This window comes from Protopterus annectens, chromosome 13.part0 (genome assembly GCF_019279795.1).
Source record: "Protopterus annectens isolate FY-2018-M chromosome 13.part0, PAN1.0, whole genome shotgun sequence".
NCBI lineage: Eukaryota > Metazoa > Chordata > Ceratodontiformes > Protopteridae > Protopterus > Protopterus annectens.
The window spans coordinates 819,379,184-819,395,661 of NC_056747.1; the positions used below are offsets into that span (position 1 = coordinate 819,379,184).

General features: G+C 41.2%; 1 protein-coding gene across 3 annotated transcripts in view; it reads left to right on the plus strand.

The window, feature by feature from the left end:
- Positions 1-16,478, plus strand: part of BRIP1 (BRCA1 interacting helicase 1) — a 2,367,390-nt gene that overhangs the window by 1,874,967 nt on the left and 475,945 nt on the right. For all 3 annotated transcript variants that reach the window (XM_044054537.1, XM_044054539.1, XM_044054538.1), the window contains one exon: positions 5,646-5,770. In XM_044054537.1, coding sequence (XP_043910472.1) covers positions 5,646-5,770 — 125 coding nt within the window. The remainder of the gene's footprint in view (positions 1-5,645; positions 5,771-16,478) is intronic.

Below are 16,478 nucleotides of genomic sequence, written 5' to 3' on the forward strand. Positions count from 1 at the left end.
AGTATATGTGTAATTTGTTAAATTCTAAACATTTGTTGCAGTTAAATTCTGTTTCAGATAAAGAACGAACCAGACCGTCAGAGGTGGCAGTGCCCCCTGGAGCGTGGATCTGGCTGAAGATAGTTAAGAGGAAAAATTGGGCGTCTCCGAAGTGGGAAGGTCCATGTCAAGTGCTTTTGTCAACACCCACTGCAGTCAAAATTGCGGAGCGTGCCTCCTGGATCCACCTGACGCACTGTAAATTAGTTAAAAACTTTGAACTGGACAAAAATCTTGTTACATGCCAAGAGCAAAAATTATAGAGTCCAGAAGAAACAGGAATGCAGAACAACCCTTTCCTCAGAAGTATTGCATAATCATCCTGTTAACTGTATTAGTGACACTAATCTTTTTGTTGTGGCCTTTTCTTTTCCCAGCCACGCAGACTGAACAGAATAAACGTGAAGTGTTACTCATAAACTGGCATCCAAACTTTAACACTTACCAGGCAATTAAATATGTGTATGCTGAGACCTTCAATGTTTTGAATTGCTGGATTTGCACAGCTTTGCCGACAGCATACGGGGGGTTATTAATGACTACAGCCCCCCTAGGGGTCAATGAGACCTGGAGAACTTGATTTATGATGCTTCAACCATTACAGCACAAGATAAAATAGCATTGCACTTGTCTCTACCACAAAAAGGAACTGTGTGTTTTTATAAAAATGATACTGTTCAGGTGGGTTGGAGCAATTGCAATGTTGACTGTTCCTTATAGATGTTACACTAAAGGTAACAAAGTAGATCTTTATTGTAATACAAACTATGATTCATTTCTTGGATTGATGCACAAAACACTTTATGAAGTAAAACATAATTCTGTTCTTTATAAACAGCTGTCTATAATTGATAGAAAAATGTTTCATGCAGGGCGAGTGTACATTCATAGCAAGGTTACTACTAAAGTCGAGGATTGTTATTTTGTGTGTGGCAGAAAGGCATACAAATGGTTACCCGAGAATTGGTCCGACAGTTGTTTTTTGGGTTACCTGGTTCTGGCCATACAACACACTGCAGTTTTGCCTCATGGGAAAATTCAAAATGTCCGAGAAGTCGTCAAGAAACCTGTAATCCAGTGGGACAAATCGATGCACATTGGAAAGACCTTCACTCTCTAGGCAAAGGACTAACACACATAGACTTGAGTGATAGCGTTATATCGTGGGCAGGTATATTACCAGCATATGGAGCAGTGAAATCGATATGGGAGCTGAGAAACTTCTCGAAGTAATGAGTAATGCAACTTTTTCTGCTCTCGAATTGGTGACTGATGAACTAAATGCTATGAAAACTGTAGTGCTCCAAAACCGCATGGCTCTCGACTTCACCCTATGGCGAGAGGTGGTACGTGCGCTTTAATCCAAGAAGAATGCTGTTCGTATATTCCTGACCATAAACACGAGATAGACAATCATCTTGAGGTAATTCAGCAAGTGTCGGCCATGACCAAACCAGGCCCAAACCCACTGACGGACTTTTTCCAGAAATGGTTTGGGGGGTGGGGTACCATCCTAGTGAACATCCTGATTGCCATTTGTGTAGGTATGCTCCTACTGGTAGTATGTGTTTGTTGTGGTATCCCCTGCATGAAAAGACTGATTAAAGACCTTATAGACATGTCAGTTTCTGAAACCTTATATCAAAGTACTGAGTTTGAAGAATTGTTAAAAGACTAAAAAGCTTTCATAAGTCTAAACTGAATGACTCTCTTAACTGCAAATCCTGAGTGAAAGAGGTTAGGAGAAGAAAACAAACTGTTTATGCTTATTTTGAAAGTAGAATAAAAGTATTAATAGTGGGGAAATGTTAAAAATACATGTATTAATGTGTGTATTAGCAATATGCTTAGTGCATTTAGAAGCTTGAAAAGAGTTAACACATTTATTCTATTTCATACTGCATAAATCTGTGCAAACTGCAGTTGCTTTCTGACCTTGTACTGTTAGCTAAAATCTTGCTTGTGCCTTGGAAATTTACTGAGAAGCAGGTGATTTTCTGCTTGCATTAGGAAAATAATGAATAGAACAATACTACTTGTATGAAACTTAGACAAGACGTTCCGCTGTGCCATGAGAAAATACACAGCTGTAGAAGTTACAGATAATTAGTACAAAGCCTGCTTGAAAATATGAACTGCAGTCAGCATTTACTTGTATCTGTATTAGAAAAGTACCTTGAAAAGTAACACTGTACAATAGATGCTTGTAAATGGATTAACAGTCACCAAGGCCAGGTTGTTTTTCTGAAAAGTTTCTCACAAATCTAGTCATGTCAGCAGAAAATCTGAAGTAACATCTGCTGTAGAACAATGCTAAAAGTTGTGTTTGATTACGTCAGCTTAGAAGGCCTTGTCTTGTAAAATAGTATAAGAATGAACATACTTCCTGTTAGTAGTTAGACAAATCCTTGAATTTGCATGTTTTTGTCTCCTTGCTGCAAGTAAATTAAAGTGCCTTAACTGAACCTTACGTGTATTGGTCTTTGAAGTTTTTTCCTTTGACAGGTTTTATGTTATATTTCACCAAAAGCTTCAAAACAATACATTTTAAACCATAAACATGCACACTTACAACACCAATGACTAAGTCTTTCCAGAAGACAAACTAATTGGGGGGCTATGCCCCCTCACCTCCCCTAACTATATATACTAACTCCAGGATCACACTACAGTGGGGAAAAGGGCATATACCTTTTACTTGGCATACAGTACTCTACACAGTGTCAGTACTTCAATTCAGTGAAATGAGATTCGATGAAATTAGTTTTCAGTAATTTGAGCTTTCAGCGATTTGGTCAGGGTGAATTCAAATTCAGTGAAATGAGCTTTCAGTGAAACAAAGTAGACCCGCTGATGGACAGTTCTATCATTTTGGTGAGTATCAAGTCTGTGCTCCAAGGCATTTGAGTTCACAAAGTCCAAGAACCTTTGGTGGTGTGTGTTTGTACACGTAAGATTCACACAGTCTATGGACGAATTGTTAAAGTCACCCATAACCGTGGTGTTTGGTTGAATTTTGAGTGGCTCAAGTTGATCCAAGTAGGCAGTGTGGTTATCGGGGTTCATGGAGGGGATCTATAGCTGACAATAACTTGGAGAGGAGTCTTTCCCATAGTTATTTGTACATGGAGTAACTCTAGGGAATGATTCTGTTTAACTGAGCTGGAGGTGTTTTTATCTTTGGTGAATATTGATTCTCCTCCTCCTTCTTTAGTTTTCACATGTTCATTTTGTGATCTGAACGCGTGGAAGGCATTATATCCCGGTATGGCCGGGTTGCTCTCCACAGCCTTGAACCATGTCTCTGTGACTTCATAGATGTCCACATCTTCCAAGGAAATGAGTGCTTCCAGTGAGTGCAAGTTCAGATTTACACTCCTACCATTTAGCAGCATAACCCTAAGGTTGTTTTTTGAGGATATTTTTACGTCAGGAATTTTGATTTTTGACATTGCCCAAAAAAGGCACTATGGAGGAGGCAAGAGCCTTAGGCAGTAGCCAAAAGCCCAGAGGTGACAGGGGGAAGACCGTCTCTGGAAAAGCTTTGTGGTCTATCAACCATATCATCCCAGGCTGACAGGTACTGGATCTCCTTAAAATGACACCAGAAACTAAGCCAGTTGTTGAAGTCAGTCATTTTTTTGTCTGTATTGAGGCATCTCTTCATATAGTCCAGTGAGCTGCATCTCATGTTGGTTCACACCAACGTGGACTATGACAGAGTCATAACAGTGCCTGATGTTGAGAGACGTGAGCACATGTGTGATGTGGCAGATCCTGGCACCTGACAAACAGCTGAGCATGACCTTTTCCTTATCCAGCTTGGTGAGTGGGACATCTGTGTGTCTCACAGTTGAGTCACCTGTGACTAAAACATTTGATTTTGTGTTTTGTCTTGGGGGCATGTTTGGTTAGACACTGATGCGTGCATTTGTATGTGTACTGCGATTTGGTGGGAATGTATTAAGTGACTTGTGTTTATGTTTGGGAGGTCAGTGATCTTTATGTAGGCTTCTAGTGAGAACCTCTGCATATGTAGGTTTAGGTGTTATAGACGTGGATGGTGCAGGAGGTGAAGTGCGAGTGCTGGCAACCTGATTTGTGAGTGAGAGAGCCTAGATTTTAGATTCTTAATATAGATGCATCTTCATATTGAATTTGTGTGAATTAGGAGAAGTGGGTTGCCAGTGTACATGAGGCAATTGCTGCATTGCCTCAGGATACCCATGTTGATTAGGTTGGCTGGAGAAATGGTGGGAAATTGTCCATTCATGATACTAGGTGAAGTATTGTGGTCAGTAACAAGGAGAGGACTAGAAGGACCAGGTATGGTTAAGGGACAAGAAAAAGTTCTAAACTACGAGGGGTATAGGTAAGACTTGTGGAGGAACCTCAGAGGGTCAGCTGAGTGCAGTGAAGCACAGCAGCGAGAAACCTTCGATGGAGCACAAGCAGTTGACTGGGGGAAAATTGTCTGTGTAAGAGTTTGCGTCTGTAACCGCCAATGGTATCCTCCACTGCGTGGTAATGCAGGGTTATGCGGGTGGTGCATGCCAAGTAAACCCACACTAACACGGCCAACAAGTAATGAAATTAAGCTGATTTCAAACACTCAAACCGATAGTAGCACACTAGAATGGGCCCTGGGTCAACCATCACCACTCAGAAAGGTCCTTAGCTACACTCTACTCTCACTAAGGTGTAGGGGAATGCCCTCTTTTGTGGAGGAAAGATGGATTTGTGCTTAGAAACTGTAAAAATAGACTGGGTCCAGCAAATCTGAACTAAATCTATGGTAGGCTAAAAGTGCAGGTAAAAGCAAAAATACAGTAAATTACAGTTAAAACATAACAGCACACCATAAAATACAATGCAAGAAGTGCAGATCAAGTAAAATTATACTTATTTTTCAGTAGGAGGCAGTGGATTCTTCAGACAACACAGGAGATTTATTGCTGGTTGCTAACCTCTGTGCAACTCTGGTAAACAAAATTAAACTAATTTCAAACACTCTAACCAATAGTAGCATACTACACTGGGCCATGGACTAACAACCACCACTCATATAGGTCCTTAGCTGCACTGCAGTCAGTAGGTTGTAAGAGGAGGCCTTCCTTTGTGGAGGAAAGCTGGATTAGTGCTCATAGGGTCTTCTGAAATGTGGGTCTTTAGTTTTGGGGGGAAGATTGCCTTTCATTTCAGAACAGTTAACAGACCTTAAGTTAATTTAAAGTCAAGGTGAGTGTTATATCTTCTCAGCATCTTTCAAATGCAGCTCTTAACATGCCACCAAGTTTAGGCTTTCACCAGTTTCTTTGTAGCATAACCAGTTTTACATTGTGTTAACTTTTAGGAAACTGTAAATTAATCAAAGCTCAGGATATAGAGTGTAGCACTGCACAGAAAAAACAGCAAGTATGAGTTGCTTGTGTACTGCCAGAAGTGCTGCAATGAGTATAATTTTTATTTAACTAGAAATGATAGAAACTGGTCATGGAGTAATGTATGTACCCAGATGACAAGCCAGCAAATACATTTAATTGCACAATGAAGTAGCAAGCCCTCTGTATTGTTTAGTGAGCTAACTTTTTTTTTCTTTGTAATAGTAGGTGGAGCTGTTCTTATTGCTGTGTGCCGGGGTAAAGTGAGTGAGGGTTTGGATTTCTCAGATGACAATGCACGTGCTGTTGTTACCATAGGAATCCCTTTTCCAAATATTAAGGATCTTCAGGTATGTAGGTTATATTATGAAAAATGCTGCAGTGCCACAGAATGTGAGGTTTTGTGTGTATGATATTGTAATATTGTATTGTGTTTTGAACAGAGGAAGCTGTTGTCATATTTTATTTTATGGAATTATTAGTGGCTGAAAAGGGTCCTGTACCAGTCCACTCACCCGATTGGCAAACAACATGTACATGGTGCAAGTCATCTTTGATTTTCTTCACATTTGTTTTGCTGCTGTGATTATAAAATCACTGTTGTGCAAATGTGTTTTAATGCCTAAAACCTCTCATAACTTACTCTCTCTCTCTCTGACTGCTCTGGCTTGTATGGGAGTTTGTACATTCCAGTCAGTAATCAGAACACAAGTGTAGTGCAGTCATTTAATTTATGCCATCCGACCAGTTTTATGTCAAGTCCAGCCAGTCCTTGATTGGTGACAAAGTGCAAATTTATGATAATTTTAAAGCTTTAATTTGAGCAGTGTGTGTAATGTTTTAGCAGCGGCACTAGTGTTATTTTATGTGCTATCTTGATGTATTAGTACTTTTGGTTTGACAGAAAATGTGTGGCTCAGGAAAGTAAAGTTGCCTTTTATTAAAAATATTCTAATTGTTCCAGGAACACATTTAACCATTTTGCTAAGTGTTGTTTTCTACTAACTGTATCAGAAAATCCACCGTTTATCAGAGTAGAGAGGTGGGTGGCCGTGTTCGTGCAACGGTTAGCCTTGCCGCCTTACAGCAAGAGGTTCTCCATTCGATTCTTGGCTGTGGGGTACCTTCTGTGCGGAGTCTACATGTCTTCCTTGCAGTCATGTGAGTCTACTCCGGGTGCTCTGTTTTCCTCCTATATCCCGAAGACATGCTAAAGGTGGATTGGATACTCTATATTGGTCCTAGGTTTGTGAGTATGTGTGTGTGTGTGCCTTCTGTGGAAAGTTGGGCGCCGGCCTAGCAACTCGACACCATAAAACTCCACTGTCAGTCATTCTGCGGACCTTTGTTCTGCTGTGGTGACCCCTAATGAGATAAAGCCGAAAGGAAAAGAAGATCAGAATAGACAGGATATAACAGTTGTCCACAAACCCATCTTGTTACTGTCTTTCTTTTTTTTTTTTTTTTCCACGAAGCCACATGTTAGTAAGCTACCTGTAGTGAGTTCAAAAGATTATCGCAGGAAATATTGTTTGTCAAAATATTTTGTATTCATTACAGGCCCTAGAGTAAAATAAATAACTTATTTATTTACTTACTTATTTTCACTAGTAAGCAAGTAATAATACCCAATAAGCTGGGTGGTATTGGGCAGTACCAGAGTATGGAAAGGCTTTTAGGCCTGATACTGCCAGGCCTTTGGAAGATTTGATATTGTCCAGTACTGTCCATCCTGAAATGTGCTATTATGCATACAGAGTGGGCTGTCTCGTGTTTTTTTATTAATGGTGCTATTGTGTTTATTGTTTTATTTAATGTGCCACTTAACCACAGCCCATAAGGCATAACAACTTGCCCAACATTCTAGTCATAGGTGACTCTATAGTTAGGCACAGTGATGTTCCACTCACCAGGCCAAACAAGGAGAAAGTTACTGTCAGCTGCATGTCGGGTGCCAGGATCCACACTCAGGTCACTCCACAAGTACAAATATGACTCTGTCATTGTCCATGTTGGTGTGAATGACCTGAGACATACCTCCCTGGACTACATGAAAAGAGACATGGAGGAGCTCTCCGACCTTGTAGCCCAGGCAGGTATGACCTTAGCCCACAGCAGCATCCTGGCATCACCCAGAATGATACCACAGTACAAGGACAAAATGATTGACTTCAACAATTGGCTAAGCTTCTGGTGTCATTCTAAAGGGATCCAGTATCTGTCTGCCTGGGATGACATGATCGACAGACCACGATCCTTTGCCAGAGATGGCCTGCACCTGTCACCCTTGGTATTCTGGATACTGGCTAGGGCTCTTGCCACCCCTATAGTCCCTTTCTTAGGCAAGGTTCAAATGACAAATTCACCACCGTAACAGGTACAATATCTGCCATGGCTTAGTGGATGCTCACTTTGTGTATGGTGTGCAGGGCCATGGGTTAGAGCCTTGCAGAGGCTGCTTATTTCTAGGGCAGATAGCCTAGTATGAACCTATGAACCTATATACTAACCTCGAAAAAGGGCATAGCAAAATTCATTTAAAATGGGTGGCGAAAGCCAAACACATTCTGGCTAGGCTTATAAATGCCCTAGGGCAGATAGCCTAGTATGAACCTATGAACAAGCAAGCAAAATCCGAGGGTAATGCTACTCAATGCTAGAAGTCTAAACCTCAAAATGCATTCAGTCGAGGCACTCCTTAAAATGGAGAACATCGACATCTGTGCACTGACAGAGAACCTGGTTCAAGGCTCCAGAGAGCACCCCTGCATTACCAGGCTATAATTCATACCACACCCTTCGGCCACCTAACCTGGACCGAAACACTAAAGGCAGAGGAGTGTCCATATTCTTTAAGGATATCCACACCTCCAGGCTAGTTGCTCAGCGTAATGCATCCGAGATTATCTAAGTGCATCTTACTCTGGGCAAGACCGCAATCCAAATTGTACCATGCTACAGATCCCCCACCATGCCCCAGGATTCCCACTTCTAATTGTAACTGGAAAATGTTAGGGTACAACCCATCACCCGAATAATGGGAGATTTCAACTACCCCACCATTAACTGGGAAAACTACTCATGTACCAACTCTTTTGCTCAACGTTTTCTGGAATTCATAAATTCCATCGCCTTGGAACAACTTATCCACACCCCCACCAGGGGAAGCAATATCCTAGACCTGGTCATTACCAACATGGGTGACCGGTGTTCCACACCAGAGGTCAATTCCTTGTTGGTCAGGTCCCGACCACAAGCTAATCAGTCTAGACATACACATCCCGCCCCCATCCCTCATTAGGGAAACCACCGTAAAAAATTTCTCCAAAGTCAACTTCACGCTTCTTAAGACAGAAGTTGCAAACTTCATGACACCCATGTAGACGACAATAGAGGTACGACTGCTGAATCCTACACAAATGCACTTTATAAGCACTTACACGAGTGCATGGATCGTGCTATCCCTAACAGAACTAAGATGCTATCCTCCAAAAAAAGGAAGCCAATCTGGTGGTCCCCTGCCATAAACAAACCCTACAACAGAAGAAAGAAACTGTTGCAAAAAAGAGTAAAATCCCATGACTGGAAGAACACCCTGGTCAGCCTCAGTAAGAAGCTGAGAGCCCTCATAAAATCCTCCAAAGCTAGTTATGAAAACAAAATTGCCATTGATTCTAAAGACAACCACAAAGCATTTTATAGCTATGTCAAGAATCTCAATGGCAACATTCAGATCTGCTCTGAGTTACAGCACAACGGCACTAAATATACAAAATCAACTGATATTGCCAACATCCTGGCAGATAGGTTCAATGCTAATTTTCCTAAAGGGCCTATCTCTATACCGGAAGAATGCAAAGTTCTTGAAATCACAGCTGCACAGGTAAAAACCACACTTACCAAAGCCAAGAACACAGCATCCATGGGACCTGACATCACAGGTTGCATTCTAAATGAACTACAGAATGAACTGGCACCCCACCTAACCACCATGTTCAATCATAGCCTCACCTCAGACTTTATGCCCACTGAGTGGTGCACAGCGACAGTTATCCCACTCCACAAAGGGGGAGCCACCACGGACCCCGGTTCCCATACATTCCATTAGCGTAACGAGCCTGGTCTGCAAGGCCATGGAACGTATCATCATGGAACTTATAAACAAAGACATTGGTAATCTCCATACTCTGGACCCCACCCAGTTTGGATTTGTAAAAAGCAGATCATGTCTCCTAAACCTGATTGACTTCTTTGAAGCATTCACCAAAGCCGTAGACGAGGGTAAGGTGGTTTGCACAGCCTATCTAGATCTCGCCAAGGCTTTTGACACCATCCCCCACTCTGGAATTATAGATAAACTCACTAAACTAGGTATAAATACCTATATCATAAGATGGGTTGCCAACTGGCTCACTGACAGAACCCACACTGTGAAAGTAGCAGACTCCAAATCTGACTTCAGACCAGTGACAAGTGGAGTACCACAGGTTTCAGTCCTGGTTCCTCTCCTGTTTGGTATCTACTTTTCTGAAGTACAGGTTAACACAGAAGGTCTTTGGCTAACGAAGTTCGCAGATAACTGTAAACTAGGAGCCAGAATTGAAACTCCTAACGATGTGAACATCCTACAAAAGGGCCTCACTGAGACAGATGCCTGCTGTCAAAGCCATGGCCTCAAGCTCAATGCCAAAAAGTGCATTGTCATCCCCTTTGGTAAAAACTCTGTACCCATGAACTACAACATAGGCGGTAGTCTACTTAACACCGAAAGTGTGATAAGAGACCTTGGGACACAGGTGGACAGCAGTCTCTCCTTTGATAATCACATCGCCACAGTAGTCAGGAAATCCTTCTACGTGGCACATCTCATCAAAAAAGGTTTCTCATCCAGAAAAAAAGAGGTCATTGTTCCCCTCTACTCATCACTCATTAGACCCATTATAGAGTACAACACCCCTTTTGGTATGTACCTCACAAGACATCTACAAAAACTGGAAAGGCCGCAGAAATACCTCACAAAGAGGATTACCGGCCTCAAACAGATGCCCTATGCAGACCGTCTCAAAAAACTCCAGCTTTACTCCGTCGCATATTGCCTACTCAGAGGTGATCTCTGCCTAACATACAAAGCTATGTCAAACCCAGAGCTGTTGGATATGCTCCACTTAAAGGAATCCCAATCCCTCCGAGCTACACGCTCTAGGGACCTAAACCTTGTCACCGTAATAAACAGAACATGCCGGATATTCCTGTCCCAGAGACTTCCCATACTCTGGAACAAACTACCTATCTATATCAAACAAAACTCCTCATTAGCACTCTTCAAGAAAAATCTTGATGATTAAATGGGAAATAGGAAATTCACCCCGGGGATCACCTCTGTGGCTCTGCTCGACAAGGGCACAGGAAAATAATTTTCTTGGTTGGCGAAAGCCAGGGTACCTTTCTGGCTAGGCTTGTATAGGCCCTAGGGCTGATAGCCGAGTACCAATCTATTAACCTATAATATTTTTTTTAAACAAGAAACATCTGTATTAAATTATCACTTATGACATAGGCAATCATGCATTTATATAAATGAAAACAAACCTTATTGACATAATTTTAGTTGCAAACATTATACATCAGAAACCATGTTGACATAACATTAGTTGCCAACATTATTCATCACTTTATAATCTATCCATTCATTATCATTCAAACATACATTGCTCATTCAAATCCTGCCTTCTTCTAAACCTTTTTCCTCCTCTGTATATATTTTCCCACAATTCCCATTTTTCCTATGTAATTTGCTGTAACCCTTTGCCAAAGATCCCAGTTGCAGTAATTTTATCTGTTACTATATTCAGTATTTTAGTAAAGTTGGTTTAGACTTTGATTTCCATTTTCTAGTAATTGGTTTTTGGTAGCCACCATAATAAGACTTAGCAAGGCCTTACTATGTCTAGGTAATTTCAATTCTGTATCATAGCTCAAAAAAGTTGTTTCCTTAGTTACACCAATTTGCTCAGCCAGTATCTCTGACAGAGCAATCTGCAGGGAATCTTTAAAGTCTGCCAACTCCTACATTCCCAGAAAATATATTCTCAGACCCGGTTACCTCTTTCTTCCACATCACACCTCCAATATTTGCTGTCTACCTAAGGAAAAAATATTTGGAGTCTACTTGGCGTATAAAAATACCTATGTAAATACTTTCAAGAAAATATCCTAAATTTCTAGACTTTGGTTGGATGATAAACATATATCTCCCCATTGTTTCTTTGTGAATTGCTTATCCATTCTCTCTTCCCAATCCATTCTTACCTTCTCTGATTGATTCTTATAGTTATCATGCAATATTTTGAATGCTCTACTAATTATTCATTTTTTAACAGCAGCTTCTGTTCTAGATTCTACTAAAAACTCTACCAGTGCCGGTCTTTCACTTGAGATCCCGCTATTTCTTCCTCTTTGCGTATATACTGTGATATCATTCCTTGATAGGGAAGGCAGTCTCTAGCCTGCTTCTTCTCATTCTATTACCTTCCCTCTCTAATTATTTGCTCCCATTACCTTGCTTCTTTTACCAGTTTTCTCCAGTAAATTCAACCCCCCCCACTTATTGTCTGTATCCCTAATTGCATTCATCCCTATCAGCAGAATCTCTTTTTTCCAACCCCGCGTTGGCTTAGTTCCTAGAATACTTTCTGCTGCTTTAGGAGTATAATATTCTGCATGGTTATTCTTATTCTCCTGAAGGGTCTGTATCCAAAATCCCTGTTTTTATTTAATATTGTGATGTAAAATAGTTTTTCTTCTGCCAGAATTTAGTGTAAATTGCGTTAAACATTATGGTAGTTTAATGTGGTTAAAGTGTGTGGAACTAATTTTAACACTGGTTTGGCACATTGGTTGCTTCGGTGTTTTTGAACTTTATGTACTGGAAATTATTTAACTTCTGTCAGTTGTAAAACAATTCTGAACACATTTTAAACTGTTTAGTGTGATAGACAGTTTGGCAGAGTTTAGTTCTGTAGGGGAGATACTTATTACTAGAAACTTTAAGTGCTTATTATGATACATTATCCAGCATTGTCAGTGTATTTTTTTGGCTGGTGTTCTGTCTGTCCTAACTTGACGGAGCCTAAGTCTAGTATCCCCCCCACCCCACCAAATCTGGTTGTATCTAAAAGGAAAAAAATGATTAATGATTCTATTGGGGCAACTCCTCAGCCCGTAGACCACTTACTTTTTGCCCCTCCCACTAGTTTAGCTTTGGTGGCCACTGTGGAACGGGGTTTAGACATATCCTCCGGGACTGTTCCGATACCTGGCACAAGTATGGGAGGACCAAACCATTTAGGTGCAGGGGTAGTCTGAGACTCTTTGCCAGACATAATACTCTGTCCCCAGCTATTTTATCTAGTAGGGAAGTTCACAAGAAAACGAAACAGAAGCTTTATCATACACTGGATGATCAGATTGTATCTGTTTATAAGGCTGGTGTGGTTACCTTGGGTAAGAGTGTCCTGCAGACATCAAATTCTGATGGCTGTGTTCCCATACATTCCTCTAGTGCTAGTCTGGCTAGAGACATTTCTGTTGTTTCAGAAAATGATGAGGACAGTGGTGATTTTCTATCTGACAATGAGTCCAGTCTCTCTGATTCTTCGGAAGGTGAATCTGAGCTTAAGTCCAAACAAGTGTTTGCATTTCCTCAGTTGATGGCTAGATTTAATGGTGTTTTTGCTTGAGAGTAGTTAGGATTGACCCCAGAACTAGGCAAGGATATAGGTTCATAGGTGTTTACTAGGCTAACGGCCACAAAGGCCTTTTTAAGCCTAACCATGCATCCCAAATCCCTGGCAAGTTCTGATACCCTTGATAAGTGTAAGCATGGGCCAGGGAGATGAACCATTTACAAGTTACCTGTTTACATCAGAGACATAGGTGCCAAACCAAGGATGAATTTCTGGTTTCCCATCAACTGTCCAAGTTGCACTTGAATTGGATTAGGGAGGAACTCTGCTTCACATGGATGGGGAGCCTATTCCATAGACGGGGTAGTGTCTGGGATACATACCTATCTCTCCAGCAGTTCCTATTTATATCACAGGCAAGGTTTAAGTCTTTAGAATGGGTAATTCTGGTACTGTTTGTTTTGGGGATATGCAGGAGGTCCATCAGAGTGGGGTCTGACAATGCCCTGTATGCCAAGCATAGATCTCCCCTCAAAACCTTTAGGAGACAGAATACAGGGATAGGGCCTTGAGGCGGTCTGCATAGGACATATTACTTATGCCCTGTATTCTTTTAGTGAGGAACCTCTATGGACGTTCCAGTTGTTGGATAAGCCTGTTTAGGTACATTCCAAAGGGGGTATTGTACTCAACAATAGGTCTAATGAATGCAGAATAAAGTGAAACGATGAGTTCCTTGGACTTAGATGCCATACCTTTTTTTTATAAGTTGCGCAGCAAAGAATGATTTCCTCACCACTGTAGACACATGATGATCAGAGGCAGGATTACTATCTGTGTGTGTCCCTAAGTCCCTGACTACTGGGTCAACTCTAAGGGGTGTGTTGTCAATATGATAGTTACCAGGGATGGATAACATAGGATACATTTATGTATTTCTTGGCATTTAGTTTTAGTCCATGACTCTGACACCAGTTGTTTGTCTGTGTCAGCCCCTCCTGGAGAACATTTGTGTCAGTGTGAGATTCAATGACTGCTCCTAATTTGCAATCATCTGCAAATTTAGTCAGCCAGAGACCACTGACATTGGCCTTGACTTCTGAGAAGTAAATGCCAAAAAGGAGCGGTCCATGGACTGATCCCTGAGGGACTCCACTTATGACTTGCCTCTTTGTAGAGGTGGACTCCCCAGTTCTAACTTCCAGAGTCCTGTCTGTGAGCTAGTTGGCTATCCACCAGGTGACATACGAGTTTGTACCTAACCTCTTGAGTTTTCAGCAATGCCCGAGTGGGGTATTGTGTCAAATGTCTTGGCCAGTCAAGGTAGGCAGTGTGAACGATTTTGCCTTCATCAATTGCTGTAGTGACCTTCTCAAAGAAGTCCACCAGGTTGAGTAGGTATGCGACCTCATAGACGACAAGAATTCTCCAGTTATCCCACCTTTCTTACTGGCCTTGGAAGATGTTTATAAAGCTGCCTGCAGGACACCAGTATCCATTCCATCAGTCCCTAAAATAGGGTCAGAGAAAATACAGGGTGGTCTCAGATATGACAGGTCTCTCTTCTCATTTGACTGCTGACACAGCTGCTGACTCCCCAAGTTGCCTTCTGAAATTAAAAAAAAATCCTTTGTTCCATCTAATCCACTGCCATTTGGTAAAGAGGGAAAAGTGGTTTGATCTTTAGGGCACAGTGGTGTCTATTTTAGTAAACAAGCGTTTGTAATGTTCTCTTTCTAGTAATTTAGCCTTTGTAATGTTAAATTATGAAGGCTATACATGGAAATGTATTTTACAGAGGGAATACAGTTTGGATGAGTTTGCTGCATCTTTACCTGCCATTACCATTTATATATATATAGATATATATATATATATATATATTTTTTTTTGTGTATATTTTGACTCAGGTTTTGAAACATGCTTTGCAATGTGTGCTTGAATGTGCAAATGCAGTCTCAAGAAAAGCTGCTTCTTCTTATGTATTAAGATGGTATGCTTGATTACTTAATCAGACCTTATCTGATGATTTAAAAGCCGAAATGTTGAAGGCACCTTTAAGTTTTGAATTGATGTTTGGGCCCTCTGTTACAGACATTTTCAAACAGTGGGATGATAGAGGCAAATGAATGCATGGGGTATCTAGGATGTTTCATGTACCCATGTTTTCCCTAAACAAGGTGTCTTCCTTCAAGGGGCAGGGCAAACAAAAATCCCAGCCAAACAAAAGTCAGGGATCCAAAAGAAAAAGGCAGGAGGATAAGTCTTTGAAATTAAACAAGAAGAGGTCCTTTCTGAAATAGAATCAACTACCTGAAAAGGAATTATTTTGATCCCCCCTGTTCCTTCTCTTCCTCCTTCCCCCAGGCTTTCTCTCAAACTTGCAGCCTGGCCAGTAATAGAATCAGACAAATGGGTTCTTATAATAACTCAGAGTATACACTTCGTAATTGATAGAAGACCTTCCCCTTTCAGGAGAATTCCTCCATACCCCCCCCCCCCCCCAGACCAGACAGGTCTATTTCCTCCAGTGCTCCATCACATGGTAGAAGCAGCGGTCATAGAACCAGTGCCTGTAGTATACAAAGGATTTTATTCCAGAATATTTTTGGCACCAAAAAAGGAGCATTCCTGCAGACCTGTCCTGGATTTGTCCTTTCTAAAGACCTTTGCAAAATTTCTGAAACTCAAAATGCTCACCTTACAGTCTGTCCTAGCCTTGCTTCCAGACCACTGTTTTGTGTTGACTCTAGATCTTGAAGACTCCTGTCGTCATAATTCTGCTGCTCCCAATTTCAGGAAGATTTTCAAATTTGCTGTGTCTGGCTTATGTAATACCCTTTGGGCTATCTACTGTACCTCATGTGTTTATAAAGTATTTGGCTCCAGTCATTGCCTATTGCTGAACCCTAGGCATCCACATTTTTTTTTTATTTAGACTGCTTTCTGATTTGTGCAGATTCTCTAACCACGTGCTTGGAGTCCTTTGAACAAGGCTGCATCCCTCTTTTCCCACGTGGGCTTCAAATTGAACCTTCAAAAGTACTTCCTCACATCCTGCCAACAAAATGTTTTCCTGGGGTGTTTGATATACACAGTAAAAAGGATGGTCTTCCTGCCAGAAAACAGTGTTCTGACTTATCAGGGCATTTTATTCGTTTTTCTCTTTTCGGATGTGGCCTCAGCAAGAGAGTTCCTTAAAATTCAAGGCCTCATGGCATCAGTGACCCTTGTGATGCCACTAGCCAGACTACACATGAGAAGAATTCAATGGCCCTTGCAACATTGTTGAACCCCAGCACCTTCATCCTTCAATTTCACAGTATCAGTACTGGGATTTGTGAAAAAAAGACATGTTGACAGTTATTCATGC